This window comes from Marmota monax, unplaced genomic scaffold (genome assembly GCF_021218885.2).
Source record: "Marmota monax isolate L192 unplaced genomic scaffold, Marmota_monax_Labrador192_F-V1.1 WCK01_AAM20220418_F8-fsc00053, whole genome shotgun sequence".
Lineage (NCBI taxonomy): Eukaryota > Metazoa > Chordata > Mammalia > Rodentia > Sciuridae > Marmota > Marmota monax.
Window position 1 is genome coordinate 6,801,308 of NW_026693153.1, and position 18,239 is coordinate 6,819,546.

General features: G+C 35.1%; 1 protein-coding gene across 21 annotated transcripts in view; it reads left to right on the forward strand.

Moving 5' to 3' along the window:
• Positions 1-18,239, forward strand: part of Abi3bp (ABI family member 3 binding protein) — a 247,636-nt gene that overhangs the window by 105,385 nt on the left and 124,012 nt on the right. For all 21 annotated transcript variants that reach the window (XM_046455259.2, XM_046455247.2, XM_046455248.2 and 18 more), the window contains exons 7-9: positions 9,077-9,125; positions 10,010-10,081; positions 10,790-10,882. In XM_046455259.2, the coding sequence (XP_046311215.1) occupies positions 9,077-9,125; positions 10,010-10,081; positions 10,790-10,882 (214 nt within the window). The remainder of the gene's footprint in view (positions 1-9,076; positions 9,126-10,009; positions 10,082-10,789; positions 10,883-18,239) is intronic.

An 18,239-nucleotide genomic window follows, 5' to 3' on the forward strand; every position in this document is an offset into this window, starting at 1 on the left:
ACAGGAAAATTTAGTGCTGGCTTTGTTTCTTATGTATTGTAAGTATCCAGCCTGTGAAATATCCTACAGTTGAATGAATGCAGAAGCTCTCATCATGGGTGAAAATTTGCACTTCAGTGTATAACATGATCTGTCTGGATGGTTATCTTTATATGTCTAATTAAATAGTTCACAGAATACTCCATTGATCATGTAGCCCAGGGGTAATGGGGTGGGCGAATACATGCTTAGGAGGAGGACTCTTTTTCTTTTTTTCTTTTTGGTTTGTATTTGGTGCTGGGGATCAAACCCAGGGTTTCCCCTGTTAAAAAACAAACAAAACACAGGATCTACCATCCCTAACCCAGAAGGAGGACTCTTTTCAGTGACAGAAAATGGTCTTGGATAAAATAGGACTGAGAATTAATCCTGATAAGACAAGTTGTTTCTATGGTTTCAGTTGGCAGAAAAATGTGTTTACTGTGAAATTCTTATCAAATAATAATTACAAGCATTACATTCTTATGATTGCCAGGAAACTATTTTGAGGTTGTATCAGTAAATCTTGTGTTCCTGTGACGAAAATATCTGACAAGAGCAACCTAAAAGAGGGAAAGTTTATTTTGAGCTCAAGATTTTAGAGGTTCAGTCCATGGTTGGCTGACTTCATGGCTTGGGGCCTAAGATGTGGCAGAAGAAAGCTACCAGCTCATGGCAGCCAAGAGACAGAAAAAAGAAGGGTTCATGAACATCTATAGTCCAGACCATGTCCTCAGTGGCCTACTTCTTCCACCATGCCCACCTGCCTACAGTTACCACCCAGGAGTTCATTCACATCATTAATCCATTAAATGGTTTAATCCATTGATGAGGTTACAACTCTATAATCTACTCATTTACCTCTGAACATTCTTACATTGTCTAACACATAGGTTGTTTTTGTTTGTTTGTTTGTTTGTTTGTTGTTGTTGTTGTTTGGTGAGGGATGAGGGCAGAAGGAACATTAAAAATCCAAACCATAACAGACGTATTTCAAATCTCAATACAAGAAAGGGATTGAAGCTAAATTCCTAGGCCTGGGTTTTTTCTTTTTCTATTTTTTTTGTTTTTTCTTTTTAGGTTTTGCTATTTTTTTAATTTTCTTTTTCTTACTTTCTTTCTTTTTTTAGGTTTTGCTATTTTCCTCACTGTCTAAAATTTAAAAGTTCAGAATGTAAAAACAGTGGAAATGCATTAGCAAATTTATCCATAACAAATCTTACAAAGACTAGTATAAGACCATTTGTGTTCTGTTAAAACTTTAATTTTTTTTTTACTTTTTAAGATTTTTATTTTATTGGTACAAATTTATGGGGTTCAGTGTGATCATTTCATACATATGTACATTACATTATGATTAAACAGGAGAGTTAACATTTATAAGTCCTTAAAAATAAAAAAAAATTTGATTAGCATATAATAATTAAACAATATTATGAGGTACAATATGATATTTCAGTACAAGTATACAATATGTACTGGTCAAATTAGAGTCATTAATATGTGCATCATGTTATCATTACTTTGTATTTGGAGCTATCGAACTCTTTTGTGTTTAATACGGTACTGTGAACTATGATCCTTCCACTATGCTGTAGAACCTTAGAGTACTCTGTATCCAAACTCCTACTGTATCCTCACCCTTCCCAACTTCCAGTAATTGTATTACACATTCAGATTGACTTTTTAAAGCATCTATATATCAGAGAGAGCATGTAGTATTTGTGTGTTGAACTTAATTCACTTAACCTAATGTCCTCCGATTTCATCCATTTTGCTACAAATAATAGGTATCTTATTCATCATCTGTTTAATCAGTTTGTAGGCATTCAAGTTATTTCTGATTTTTTATTTAAATGATGTTTTAGTGAACTCATCATAAAGCTTTGTTCACATTTCTGATTTTTTCCTTAAAACAAATACCTAGAATTATCTATTAATAATTTTACATTTTTAGCCTTCCTAATATATATAGTCAAATTTCTTTCCAGAAAGTCTGTACCACTTTACCGTCTTGCCAGGAATATACCAGAGTATATCTTCATATAATCCTCTCATTGCCAACATCATGTATTTCCATCACCAAAGCTTTCACCAATGTGATAGTTTTAAATTACCATTTCTCTGATGGATGATAAATCTGTACTTTCTTCACTTGTTTATTAGACATTTGTGTTTTCCATTTAATGACCTTTATTGCACTTCTTTGTTTATTGGGCATTTTGTGATCTTTTTTATTGAATGATATAAAGAGTTTATAGATTAAAGAACATTGATCCTTTATGATATCATCTAGAACACATTTGTTATCAATTAATTTTGTTTATTGGAATTTTTGAAGAAGGCAAGTCTTAAAATTTGCTCAATTGAATTATTAGACTTTTCCATTGTCATATCTTCAGTTGTATTATATTTTAGAAAGCCTCTCCCTCTCCAGAGAGCAGATAAGTATATTTCCATCCAATTTCTAATTTTACAAATGGTTTTACTTTGCAATAATTAAACTCCAAACTATATGGATTCTATTTTACTACGGTGTGTGTGTGTGTATGTCTTGGATCCAATCAGTATTGCATAGAAAAGATAAATCTTCTCTACTGCATATGTGGATTAATGTAATAGAATTGCTCTTTAATCCTCTTCTAGAACAGTCCTCATTCTTTGTTGTGAATGGTTTCCTAGGAAGAAAAGCTTATCTCCAACCTTCTTGGCTGTCATGTTCCATCTTTCATGTGATTCAATGATGTCATTTTTTTTTCATTCCTTCTTTTCGATTATCATATCCAAAAAAATTGTATTTATTTTGGCAGAATATTTCATTTAGTGTGCGTTACTCAGCAGAATTAGGAAAGCTGATTGGCATTTTACTATGGAGTAACTTAATTTTTTCTCCTCATCATAAATAGCCATGATAGGAAGGGTTAGGGAGAAACTTCCTGCATCTCTGACACACAGCCAAACATTTTATCACTTCAAGCTGTGAGGTGGAGCACCCGAAAGCAGCCAGCTCTGATGAGCTGTACTTTTAAACTCTTGGTTATTTCCAAAGGAAAACCCAAATTCATTGAAAAGATATATTTCGTCTTCTCTGTGAAGCTTTCTTTATGATTATTCTCAGAACAGCAGAAAAATAAACTGACATCTGTGGTCTTGGATGCTGTCAGACATGGTAAAGTTAAAAAGGAATTATGTGGGACAGCCTTCAGCCATCCTCTATGACCACATAGAATTGATTCTGAAAACCAGTTTGATACTTCAGAGGTATATTTCAGTCCAAATAAAGTCTGTGCCCAAATATTCACCCATGTCTTCTCTGAGACTGACTTTAGAAGGCAGTATTTCAAGAGATGCAAAATTAATTCCAGATGTTTTACTTTTTAAGGTTTCAAGCAAAAGATACATTGAAAAATGGGTTCATTCATTATACATTCTTACATCTAAATCTTATAAGCAGCAAAAACTCCTTGATACCTTATTAAGGGGATTATTTGAAATGGGAAAAATTGTGTGAACTCTAGGCCATCCTTTTTAAAAAATAAATAATATTTAGGTTAAAATTTTTGAATTGAATTTAAGGTACCCCATCTTATCCATCTGCTTACGTTATATATTGTAATTCATGTATCTAGTTGTGTTTTGCTGGTGAGTCCCAGTAGAGCTGTGGCAGAGATATGTAGCAGGATCTCTTCTGATGTGTCACTGCCTTTGTCCTACCAGTTGTTAAATACTTTGAGTATCACTGCTGCCTATACCTCTGGAAAAATCAGAAAGAGTATATGCATAAACACAGCTGTATTCTTTGTAACAAACTATATCACCTAAGATTGGTGTAATTAAGAAAGAAAAATACACTTACCGTGATATTTGAGCTATTTTTCCCTTCTTGAGAGTCTATTACCTTTTTTGAAAAAATATCTTTTTAGTTGTAGATGGACACAATACCTTTATTTTATTTATTTTTATGTGGTGCTGAGGATCAAACCCAGTGCCTCACACATGCTAGGCAAGCACTCTACTACTGAGCCACAACCCCGGCCCCATCTATTACATTTTTTAAAAAAACTAATGTTTACTATTAGAGGTTTTCTTATTTCAAGAAATAATATTAGAAAAATGACTAAAATTTTAATACATTATCTCTTTTAAAAAATTTAGTTATCTAACTAGTTCATTAAAGAGAATCAATTTTTAAGTGAGTGGCACAACAGATTTTGAAATACAAATATAATTGATCAAAATCTCCTAGTGTTCTCCAAGATAGAACATTTATTTTCACTTTCTTTCTTCTATTCCAAATCCACCCATATTTTAAGAAGTCATATCTTTTATTGACAAAAATAAGTGTTACCAATGTTTAAAGTGTATCAACAGATGAGTCATGTCAATAAAAAGAATTGCCTTTTTAGTCCTACCCATACTTTAAGATTGTGCATCCTTCCACTCTTAAAAATCCTTGTCTTAAGCAGGAACTTGAAAAATATATGTAGACCAATCATATCATCAAAGGTATATGTCTCATCCCTTTTCTGCTGACAAGAAATTCAAAGACTATGAGAAGTAGAATGTTAGGTTCATTCTAGCCAGATTTTATATTTTATATTGAATCAGTATGTTTAATAACTTTCATTAGAACATCCGAAAAACTGAATTATAACAAGCCCAAGTTCCTCTCATGTGGTTTGGCTCTTTAGTAACTGAAATTTTATTTTGAGTAACCTTTAACCCCAAAGTGGACATTTCTCTTCTTTCTCAGGGCCTGAAAATAGTTACATCTACAATAAATATTTTGACACCACAAAATCTCCAAATAGACACACCTACAAAAAATAGCATTCTTATTAATTTTATTAAACCTAATTTTTCAAACAATATCAGGAGGAAGTTAGTATACTGCAAGGTCAATTGAAATTTCCTCTGCTATGCAACTGTTGCAGCCACTGTGCTTGTTTCTGAATAAGCATAGGCTTTCTCTAGCCATGACCAAAAAAGCACACTAGATTTGTCACAAGAGCATTTCACTTTACCACTTCAGCATTCTTTCCCCATTAATTGTCACCATCTGCATACTCAGTCACAACATCCAAGACAATCAGTAAAAGTAAGTTTTCTTAACCTCTCTACTCAAGGGAAGTATGGTTGTAAAGGGACAGGTATCTAGAAAAGTAGAAACAGATAACATATCTCTTATAGGGCAGCAGGTAAATATATTAACTTTCTGGCATGTAATAAATATTTTAAAAATACTTGCTAAATGAAGGAAAGGGTGAAAACTGTCGGAGGAAGTAGTGACAGATGATTACAGTAAGCCTAGGGGTCAGAAAGCTACAGAACAAAGAGAGTCAGTGAGAAACTGCTTAAGAATTGCTTCAGAGGTAGTGTCCATGGAGAGTGGTGGTGTGCTGATGCCATGTGTCTTACTAGATATGTTTTGCGTTGCCATAACAATATCACAGACTGAGTAATTTACAAAGAACGGAGACTGATTATAAAATTCTAGAGACTATGAAGTCCAAGATCAGGGAGCTGGCATCTGGTGAGGGCCTTCATCCCATGGTGGAAGGCAGAAGGGCAGGAGAGCATACCTAAAAGGTGGAAGGAGCCAGGTTCTTCCTTTTTTCAGGAACCCATTCTAGTGTTAACTAACCAACTCTCCGGGTAATGGTGACCTAATTTCCTCTTAAAGTTCCCACTGTTGCATTGGAATTACATTTCTATCACATGAACTTTGAAGGACAAATTCAAGCTATAGCACCATAATAGCCCAAACTGCATGGCAGCCTGCAGAACTTTCACTCCCTCTTCCCCCTGCAACCTTCTCACCATCTGTACCTGTGACTCCAATGCACAATGAACAATAGGTGTCTTTTTAAAAATATTGTATATCGAATTCAAATAAAATCAGGTAGTGATTGTTTAAACATTGCTATCTTAAAAGTTATCACACTATTTCATTTTTTGGAAGGTTCAGGTTACAGATATTTCCTTAAACATTAATAACACATGGAAAGGATGCACCTTGTGGATTTCTATATGGGGATTTTAGATTCTTTGGCAGAGATATATGAGGTAGCAGGACTTTCCTGATGCCCTTTAAAAACATTACCTTTTGCTGTACAGCTACTCAGGAGGCCAAGGAGGAAAATCTCAAGTTCAAGGCCAGCCTCAGCTACTTAGAAGATCCTGTCTCAAAATAAAAACTAAAATTGACCACAGATATAGCTCAATGATAAAGTGCCTTTGGGTTCAATCCTCAGTACTGGGGAGAGGAAGGGGAGGAACCTACCTGTTGAGATGTAGCTATCTAGTGTCAGAGCACCTTTGAATTGCAGATTAGATAAGACAGCAATTGTAGGTCTAGAAAGAATTGCATTCTGCAGCTAAATGATTTCCTTATTTTTGGCAGCACAAATTGTACCTGTAGTCTTGTCATCAAGTTACTAGAACATTGGTCTGTACTCAACTAAGAACTCGGAAACTGTTCCATTCATGTGAAGAGTAAAATATTTTCCATTTGTCCTTGTCGAAAATTTGTTTGTCTTAAATTAATCATTACAGCACAGGGAATAAAATTGGTGTAATACAATTCAAAGGCTACAAACACAGCCATGTGTAGGCATTTCTGCTATAATGTGTTAGGTGTCTCTGAAAAACTTCACATTCTGCAGAACATGTACTAAGTGACAGGATTTGTAGGGCAAATATAGGGTACACCATTCAAAAACTTTTGTAACTGTAGCCACAGACCTACCAAAAATGACCCTTGGTACCTAGAAAGGTAATGTATCTCCCCCACCAGGAGGCTTTCATGTAACTGGAAGTTGCTATACCAGTCATTTAAAATTCTCAGAGGGTTGAACTCAAGAGAAGAGATCACTAGTATCTGGGGAAGGGAGCCAGTAGGACACAGGCAGAGGGGGAATGAGGAGATGTTTTAGTCAAACAGGAAGAATACATTTTTGAGAATTAATTCACAGAAAGATGACCATAATTACTAATAACATGTAATTCAACATTGCTAAAAATAAGTATCAAATGACTCACACCCCATAAAAGGATAAGTAAGGTAGTTAGACAAGTTAATTAGCTTGATTTAATCACTCTTTGTTGTATGGTTTTATCAAAATGTCACACTGTATCTCCTAAATATATACATGTAATTATGAAAAAAAAACTAAAAATATAAGTGGCAAAAATAAATGCTAATGGTTTTAATATAAAAAAAATTCTTAGCAGTGGTAGAAACCGTATACCTGTGGCACTTTTCCTGAAGTTTCATAGGTAAGAAGTAGATAGTGCAGGTAGAGGGGAGCCAGGTAGACTGATCTTAAGGGGGACACAAGAATATAATATGTAATGAGCCTGTCTGCCCTCTCCAGAAAAGGATTCATGTGGAAATGCTGACAAAATCTTTCTATGGTAAAGCAGAAAAAGGAGTCTTCTTAGAAGTGCAACCTTCAAACTGAGAATCTTTTTCTTTCCCATTGAAGGTTATGCTTCTATTCCTCCTCTTCTACTCCCTTTGGGGAAAAAATCATGTCTAAATTGTATTTAAATCATTCCCCTATTCACCAGAAGTGCACAAGCTAGGTTGCCACACAGAAGCATATGTGGTAGCTGAACAGACTATAGATTAAGGTAACTTTGCCTGATTGGAAATGTAATTCATCTTGTAAGGAATCTGGCATACATGAAGGTATGCAACACAAAATCACTATTAGCTCATAAGAAATAACTACTATTAAAAATAACAAAATCATGATGTCTTTCCTTTTTGTCTTTTGTCTCTGTTTGCTATAAAATTGCAACATACCATGTATGCATATTTGTATTCTTTGTATTTATTCATAATCTGCATATTTTTCCCAGTTTATTAAATAGAAGTAAACATTTAGACCATATAATTTATTTAATAAAACCTATATTTTTGGAAACTAAGGTTGTTTTAAACTATGGTATTAAACAACCTTATGTGTAAACAATTATCTCTATCTGATTAATTCCTTAAGCTGAGGAGGAAATTGCTAGGTCAATGAGTACACATACCTCTTTGCAAAAACTACCTGATGGTAGTAAATTAAATATAAGTACCTTAATACAAGGAAAATAGGCTGGTATTATGGCCCTTCTTCAACATGGGCATACAATTCATTAAAATGATAGCATGTAAATAAGTCTCTTGCTCACAACTGTACACCCCTATTTGCTCAGTATCTCACGTTCACCACATGCTTCACAATCAACAGGTCTGTTACATGGTGTGTCTACATCATGAACACAAGTTAGACCAGGTACCAAAAATTCAAGGACCTTTCAGCTCACCTCTGACCTCCCACATGTATTTGCTGCCCTTCTCTTTGTGTGTCTACATGTAGCTCTCGTCTGTTTTATCCTTGGCTCCTGATTTTGTCTGGCAGTGACTCTGCTTTAAAGCATAAACCTAGCCAGCCAGTGTATGGTGTCAAAACCTTCAGGGCGACCTCTGAGGCAATTTGGGTGAGGGGAGGTAGTATAGTCCTCTGGGATGTGCCCTTCTAATTCTGAAGTCCCTTGTGTATAAGTAGGTGCAGAATGGTTGAATATAGGCTTTGAAGTAAGAACTGTCTGGACCTAAGTCCCAGCTCTGCCCTCTCAGGCAATAAAGGCTTGGTTCCAGGAGCTCAAAGAGGTTGTGGTGCCTGTAGTAACAGCAGCTACAACAGGGTGTGCTTGAACAATGGTAGCTTAGCATCTTTTTGAGAGGAAATATAAAGACAGAACTTGGCTGGGTCACTCCTCAAATCAAATGAAAATAAACCTATATTCAACATAGAGGAATTAGTTTCTGTCCCTTGCAGTTTTTAACTAAATGAGAATTCTGAATAAGTTGCTTCCATCAATCCTTTGGATAATTATTGTGGAAACCAGGTGAATCCAATAAAATAGAGGCAGATGTGGGTGGTAAAGATCTATACAGGCACTATTAAACCTGCTTGACAGAATTCATTAAAGACAAGGAAGGACTATTTCTTTAGGTCATTAGAACTGATATGGAAGCTGATTTTTATTCCTCTCTTTTCAGCCAGCGTATGTCCCAAAGAAGCTAATCCCAATAACAATCATCAAACAAGGTAATTAGTCTGCTCTCTGGGTACCTAAGAACTAGTTTTAATATACTTTTAAACAAAAATAATTATATATTTTCTCAAACACTCTGATTTCTGCTTTTCAGAAAAAAGTTTGAAGAAACTAGTATGGTCTAGTAAATTAGCACTTAATAGGTAATTTGGGCTCTTGTACCAATATGCAAAACCTTGAGCATAACTCTGGACAAAGCAACCATAACAAGTATTAAATTTTTAAAAGTCACTTAAGTATGTGGAGCTTCATTCAGGATTAAGATATCATGCATAAAGAAAGCCATTAATAGAACATTTACATTAAGATGTGAAATGAAAACTGTGATTTAGTGGTCACTTAGGGAAAGTAAAGATGTTCAGGTTCTAAGAATTATGTATATTTCAGTATCCAATTGTTTTTGTTTTGACTTTGTTTTTCGAGTTATTAAAATGATTCCATTATTTCCAGAAGATTCTTGATAGAAGAGGTGAATCCTTAAATAGTTCTTCTTTTAAGAAAACAAAATGTCCTAAGTGTACTTTCAACACAGGGTCAGTTAGAATTGAAATTATCTCTGCTTCAGGCTGCATTTTGTGCTAGTTTTAATTGACCTGGGGAAAAGGCAGTTTTCAGGGAGTAGAGATACAAAGGAAATCTTCCAGTAATTAGAATGGAACACTTTATGATAGAATAATATCCTTTCGTTACCTAAAGGCAGAGGTATTTAGGTAATCCTCCTGCTGGCTGTGTAGCCAGACCACTGAATTGTTTTTTATTAATTGATAAACTTGTATTAGGATATTCACAGGACAGATGGCTTCACATTATTAGCTCCTTACTGCCTCCTCTTTTGTTTTGTTTACCTCAACTCACTATTTCTTTTGTATTTCAACAGTGATTCAGAATGTTACTCACAAGGCTTCCACTAAATCCCCAGATAAGACTCCCTATGGAGGACCGATACTAGGTGAGTCAACTTTGAAACCTATGTCTAGAATCAGCAGCTTAGACTGTCTTTTAATAATAGGGCCCTCAAGGAGTTTTGCATTGTGAGAAGAGCTGTTAAATTGTCAGTCTATTTCCTTTCACTGTGTACCATCCTGACCTCTGTGCACCATCCTGACCTCTGTGCCTTCCAGGCTAGCAGCCAAGAGACACTGCCTTTATCATGGGTGTTCAAGAAGAATCTTTAGCCCATGCCCAGTGGGAATGATGGTGTTCATCCTACATGCCCACGGGGTTGTTTGAAGTTACATAGGAGTCTGTCTTGTATTGAACTGCTCTTTTAAAAGTCACTGTCATTGGGTTGGGGATGTAGCTTTGTGGTAAAATGTTTGCCAAGCATGTAGGAGGACCTGGGTTCAATCCCTATGACTACCAAAAAAAAAAAAAAATCATTGATAATAATCTTGGTTCATCACACATCTTAAGCAGACATTTTATAATTTTTTAATCTATAGATTAAATCCAGAGGATTTCAGTAGTTCAGTTCTAAAAATGAAAAACACTCTATTTCAAAGGTATGATTATATTTTCTCCCAACATTTTAAATTTGAGGTCAAAACTGACTAACCAAAATAAACACTAAGCTTCATATTCTAGTACCTGGTGTTCTGAGCTTTATGTCATGATTGATTGTCTTCCCCCTATCTTATTTATATCTATTTCTTTGCAGTTCACCTTATTATACCAGGTCCTAATGACACCACTGTAAAACTTCCTACATCCATTATGTTTGAGATTTCAGATGCAATCAAGACACAATTAGGTAAGCAGCAAAATTCTACATTGACTTTTCAATGACTGAGTACTAGTACTGACTCAGGATTCTTAGGATATTCCAGGAATCTTGCAAATGAGATGTTCGATGGCAAAGTAAAAACCAGGAGCAAGGAGGTTGGAGTGTTAGAGATATTCATACAAATCACATTCTGTTACAAATATAAATATTTAACTATAGATGTTATATTTATATAAATGTATTTACATATGTTTTATAAACTCATTAAACTATGCTATCAAGGGGCCACAAGATATAGTCAATGAGAACTAATTTAAAGGTCAGATATATTAGAATTACTACACTTGAGATTGATATTGCTTCCTACTTCTAGAAAGAACTGAGTATGATTTCAGTGTTTAAAAACAAAACATAATTTTTGAAAATAGCAAAAAAATCCACTAAAAGGGAGGCCAAGGAATAATTGTGGTGATCTCTGGGCACCTTCTCCTTTTGAGTATCAAATTCGACTCTTAAATGTCGCTGTAGAAGAGGATCTCAAACTTGTTTGAGGATCAGAAGCACTTGGTGGGCTTATGAACCTATAGACTGCTAGGACCCTGGGTTAATGATGAAGAGGATCTGGGGTGAGGTCTGGGAGTTTGCATTTTTAACAAGTTTCTAGGTAACTATGACACTACTGGTCCAGGGACCTCACTTTGAGAACCACCCCTCTGTCTCTGGAGAACATTTGGATTGTTGGCAAATGGGAAAGGAAACAACATCATGTGGTACAAACTGAACAAGACATAAAAGAGAAAATGTTTTCTCTGAGCTAAACACTACCTAAGAACTTTAGCATTTAATATGAAATTGAATTAAGAAGTTGTGTGGATGAAGAAAAAACAGAAGCCTAAGCCCAAGTTTGGTAGCTTTCAATCAACAAATACTTATTAAGCATTACTCCATGCCTGAACTGCAAGTTCCTAGGAGCTATAATGGTGAGTTACACAAATTTATGCCTGCACATACTGGAACTTCAGACACTATACTTCAGGGGAAAGGTCACTCTTTCAACAATGGAGCAAAATTAAGTTAATGCTTTCTCTTTTTTAGTTGAGAGAGAGAAAACACATGGCAAATGAGATATAACAAAAAGACTTTTAATAAAGTATTGTGGAAGGGAGGCAACATGATGGGATAGAGCCATCTATTCTCCATAAGACTGAACAATAACAACAGGTATGTAGCTGCCTGTTGAGGTGCATGACAGGGGAGAGAGACTGGAATTTACTGAAGAGATAAAGGTGAGGTGAAACCTTGAGATTTTTGTATAATAGACTATAGCAAGAGAAAGAGTACACCAGAACCCTGTTGAATAGCAACACATCCAGGGGAAGAAAATTATCCCCTTAGCCTAGGCATAAGGGAAAGAGAAGTCCCAGAGAGCTCCATTGGTATAGAATGCAGTCTAAATGCTGAAGAGAACTGGGATTGACAAAGAGCTGATTTTAGTAATTCCCTGTATTTCCCCTGTAATCAGGAGCCATCTTAAGAAAAGTCTTACTGTCTGAGCTTATACTCTTTTGGGGGACAGAAATCCTAGCATTTTCTACTTCAAGGACCCTGTAGCCATTTAATTAAGAGGCTTCAGCAAGTGCATCTCACTGGTTAGTTTTGGCTTGGGGAGTGACTCTGACTCAGGCCTGCTTAGTTTTATGGCATAGGAAATGCACATGGCAATGCAGAATGTGCTTCCCTATAAAATCAACGGTTTAGGTTTACATGCCTTCTGAAACCAGGGAGTGCAGTCTCATGCGGGTTTCATGTGGGAGCCAGGTCTGAGGTCACCATGGTCAAGGGCAGCAGAGCTTATGGATTCTGAATACTGCTGCTCCTTCCCAGCACAAGATAAAGACTCTCTGTGACTCCATCCCTCCTCTCTACTCTCAGAGGTGTCTGGGTTCACATCACAGTGCTTGGGTTGGCCCAGCTGATGGACTGTGTAGAGTATAAATCAAAGAAGATAATCTTTGCCTGGTACATTTTGCATTCCATGCTAGCTTGTTCCAGCATGCAGTGCAGAAGAGTAGAATTTTATCTAGTGTCAACCACAAATCACTCCTGCTAGTCACCCAGCTGAAAAAAAAAAAATAGGGCATAAAAAACCCATAGCCATTGCATGGGAGGTGCATAGTCTAAGAAGACCTGAAGAGAAGCTCTGGAATCATCTACCCCAACACCATCATCGAGCACCTCAGAAAGAAGGGTTTTATTTTTTTTAAAAATCCCCTTTTTCATGTTTTTATGCTTCTCCTTTGTCTTTTTTTCCTGCTTTTTCATTTTTATTTATTTTTCTCCTTTTCAATTTTTTTTTTCTATTTTTGGTTTTTATCAATATTTGTGTGTGTGTTGCCAGGGATTGAACCCCAGGGCCCTGTATCCATTGGATGGGTGGTTTTTCACTGATGTATACTCACAGCCCAGCTGGGAGGAATTATATGTTGTTCCAGTGTGAACTTTAACAGATACTTCAACTTAAAGAACAGGGGAAGCAAAAGTTCCCAGTCATCAATCCATCATGCAGGAAAAGTTAGGGGGGCTCTGAGGTTCACTCCTGGACAGGGACCCACATAGTAACAGCAGAGAGGAATAATACAACCATTGTGAACACCACATATATGAGGGCTCTCTGCATTATTCATGCCCACATCTTATCAGATCACACATTGTTAACAGGACTGTGGGTACCACAGAGAGGGAACTGTGATCTCAGCCCATACCTTGCCCTGTGAAACACCAGTAATTGTAGCAGTGTACAAACTAAGAATAAGAGCTTCACAGTTGGAGCAACCGGTATCAGAATTGCTTTCCAGTAACAGATTCAATATCAATAGTACCTATGGAAACTCCCAACCACCTAATAAAGGCTTCCGCTCCCACTGTAGGAATAACCACAGGGTTCACCCAATACTGTGCTGTATATACCAAACCTGCTCAAGTTTTCAGAGGGCCCTCACTCTTACAAGACCTATGAAAGAGTGCTTCCCTCAGATTCTTATACTGTATCCAGACCCACTAGTCACAGCCAAAAGAATCCATGGAGAGATTAAACTATAGAGTCTAATATAAAATAAACTCAATATTGGACAACAAACCAATACTCTAAGATATGCTGTAAAGAGAAAACTGCTTACTAAGAAAGTCATCATACAAAAGTAGAAGAGCTATCCATATAAACAGATGTACAAATCTCAAAAACACAGGAAATATGAAAAGCAAGGTAATATGACACCTCCTAAAGTTCATAACTCCCTAGTAACAGATTCCAAAAATAATGAAGTGGATGAAATGCTAGATATGGATTTTAAAAGAATAATCCTAAGAAAGCTCAATGAAACCCAAGAAAATACAGATAAATGGTTAGATGAGTTAAGGAAGATAATGAGGAAAATTCAGTGAAGAGATAGAGATTTTAAAAAGAAGCAAACAGAAATCCTAGAACTGAAAAGCACAATAAATCTGATAAAAAATCTCTAATGAAAGCCACAAAATAGACTAGACCAGGCAGAAGAAAGAATATCAGGGATTAAAGGCAAGTACTTTGAAATTTCATACTCAAGCAAAAATAAGGAATGAAAAGAACATACAAGATCTCTGAGAAGCCCTTAAAAAAAAATCAAATTTTTCAGCTCATCAGCATTCCTAGTCAGAAGAATTATAGGCAGATGATGTAAAAAAAAAAAAAAAAAAAAAAACAACAACAACAACAAAAAAACTATTCAATGAAATAATAGTAGAAAATTTCCCAAATCTTGGGAAAGACATGGACATCCAGGTACAAGAGGCATTTAGAATAGATATAACCAGAATAAAAAGGACCTCTTCATGACATGTTAAATTGCCTAAAGTACAGAACAAAGAAATAACATTAAAATATGTAAGAGAGGGCTGGGGATGTGGCTCAAGCGGTAGCGCGCTCACCTGGCATGCGTGCGGCCCGGGTTCGATCCTCAGCACCACATACAAACAAAGATGTTGTGTCGGCCAAAAAACTAAAAAATAAATGTTAAAAAATTCTCAAAAAAAATATGTAAGAGAGAAGAAACAAGTTACATATAAAGGCAAACACTTAAGATTAATAGCAGATTCCTCAAAAGAAATTCTAAATGCCAATATATCATGGGGTGATGTATCTCAAATCCTAAAATTTAAAATTCCAAACTACCAACCAAAATTACTACTCCTAGCAAGGCTTATTCTTCAGAATTGAAGAGAGAAATAAAGACCTGACATGATAAGTATAAACTAAGGGAATTTATGACCACTGGACCAGAATTACACAAAATGCTTAAGGAAATCCTATAACCAGAAGAGAAAAAAAAAATCACCATTGTGAGAGCACATGAAAAAATCCCACGAGAAAAATAGATATACAAATTACAAATAGGAAAGAATCAGTAGAGTAAGCCATCAAACTTCAAAGACCGATAAGAGCAAGTAAGGAATATTTAAAACAATCAGAAAAAAAATCAGGAATGAGTCCATATCTTGAATAGCTCTGAATGTGAATTATCTTAATTTTCCAATGAAAAGACACTGCATGAGCTAAGAACAAGATCCAACTGTATGTTACCTACATGAAACTCACCTCACCAGCAAAGATATACATAGACTGAAAATAAAATGATAGAAAACAAAATCCAAAAGCAAGCAGGAGAGATATAGAAGGTCACTTTATAAGGAACATATAGGGAAGAAATCATCAATAAGTTACAGTGGTTATGAATTTACATGTCAAAGCATCCACTTTTGTAAAAATACAAAACACATGTACCAAAAAAACCTACTAGACATAAAGAGAGAGAGACCCCAATATCATAATTCTGGATGACTTCAAAGTCCCACTCTCACCAGTAGATAGAACATATAAACAAAAAATTTATAAAGAAACTAACAAAAAATTGCTAATTTGATAACAAATGATTTACAAATTAACAAATTATACTCTAGATAAAAATGGACTTAACAGACATTGTCTTAAACTAAACCACATATCAGGCCACAAACCAAGTCTTCACAAATTTAAAAAAGTTGAAATAGTATCTCACATCTTCTCTACTCACTAGTAAAGAATGAAACTAGCAATCAACAGATAGACACTGCATAAATTATTCAAATACATGGAAAGTAAACATCATACAAAACCTATGGAGTGCAGCAAAAACAATTGTAAGAGGGAATTTTATAGTTTTTATAGTGAGTGCCTGTATTGAGAAAGAGAAAGACGCTGCACACCTGTAATCCCAGTGACACAGGAGGTTGAGACGGGAGAATTATGAGTTCAAAGCCAACCTCAGCAATGTCAAGGCTCTAAGGAACTCAGTGAGATCCTGTCACTAAATAAAATACAAAATAGGGCTGGGGGTGTGGCTCAGTGGTTGAGTGCCCCTGAGTTCAATCCTTGGTACCCCTCTCCCCTCAAAAAAAGAGAGATCTCATATGATCTAAATAAGAATCTCAAGGTCTTAGAGAAAAAACAACTAACCCAAAACCAGTAGTAGGAAGGAATAGTATGAATCACAAAAGAAATAAATGAAATGGAGACTAAAAATAAATAATACAAAAGCTCAATGAGTTGGTTCTTTGATAAATCAAGCAAAATTGACAAAAAGAATAGGGAATATTTTGAAAAACTGTATGTCAGTCAATTGCAAAATCTAGAAGAAATGGACAAATTTCTGAATGCATAAGACCTAGTAAAATTGAACCATAAAGATATTTAAAAATCTAAATAGACAAATAAAAAATAATGATATTGAATCAGTAATAAAAGGTCTCCCCGCAAAAAAAAAAAAAAAGCCCACTGCTAAATTTGACCAAAATCTTAAAGAATAATTAACACTTATGTTCCTCAAATTATTCCATAAAATAGGAGGAATCCTTCTCAACTCATTCTTTGAAACCATCATTACCCTGCTACTGAAACCTGACAAGGACACAAAAACAACAAAAAAGAAAAACTATAGACCTATATTCCTGATGAAGATAGGGGCAAAAGTCTCAATTTAAATACTTGCAAATAGAATTCAGCAGCGCATTAAAAAGATCATATACCATGATTAATTTGGTTTCATTCCAGGGATGCAAGGATGGTTAAACATGTGCAAATCAGTAAACACAATACACATAAGTACAATCAAGGATAAAAATTACATTATCATCCTAACAAATGCAGTCAAAATTTAATAAAATTCAACATCCCTTGATGATAAAATCTCTGAACAAAGTATCTATAAAAGAAGCATACCTTATTATAATAAAGGCTATATATGACAAACCCATAGCCAACATAATACTGAATAGGGAAATATTCAAAGCATTTCCTCTAAGAACTTGTTTCCAATTTTTTTTCTTTGGAAAACAGTATCATGAGGAGATGTTCAGTTTTGTTCACACAAAGCCAAGCAACTCAAATTAGGCAAAAACGAAAACAGCAATTTCCATCTTTCTACGTGTTTTTCAAATATCTAGACCCCTTAAATTTTGCATAAGTAGAATTATTAGGATATGGAAGTTAATTTTTTTTATATTTTTCTCATTCAATGCTAGGCAACCAGTAAGAGTTTTAAAAAGTAAAATCTTAAGTTTCTCTCAAGTATTAATTTTAAGAAGTTTCTGGAAAGAGAAGGAGGAAAACCTTAGGTAGATGAAAGTATACAATCCAGGATTTTTGCACTCATCTGTTCTCTGCCCAGAGACTAAATTTTTCACCCTGTTTCTGGGAAGGACTGTTTGGAAGGAGAAGGAAAAATACCCAACCAATCTCATTTTCATTTTGTCCCTAATGTGTTCACCAAAACTACAAAGATCAGGGTTTGTGAAGGATGGTCAAAGTTGCTTCCCAGACGACTGGTGCCACTTTTGAACCAGAAGATGCTATGTTTTATTCCTTAGTCTTGAGTGGTGTTTCCTGTTCATTTTTTTTTCTTTTGCCAAGTTGTACTTGCTACCTTAATATGAACTCAGCCTTTTGTGCTTTTTCCAACTTAGGGAATTATATTGGATGGTTTTTTTTTTTTTTTTGTATGATTCAGGATAGTGCTATTTTAATAAAAATGCAAATAAATGTGTAAATAAAAATAGGAAGTATCTTTTTAAACAAAATTTCTGGGAAAATACCTGTCTTAAACTTAGCATATGAAAAATTTCTTTTGCACTGAAAAGACTAATACTCGGTGTGTTTGAAAATATCCAGTATATCCAAGGAAAATTCTATCAAGTGTATTATCCTAACAGATCGTGTTTCAAAAAAAAGACATGAAATTTGTCTTTAATCTTTTATTGTATAAAACATGTTTGGATATACGTATATTTAGTGAAATAGTTACTATAGTCACATCAA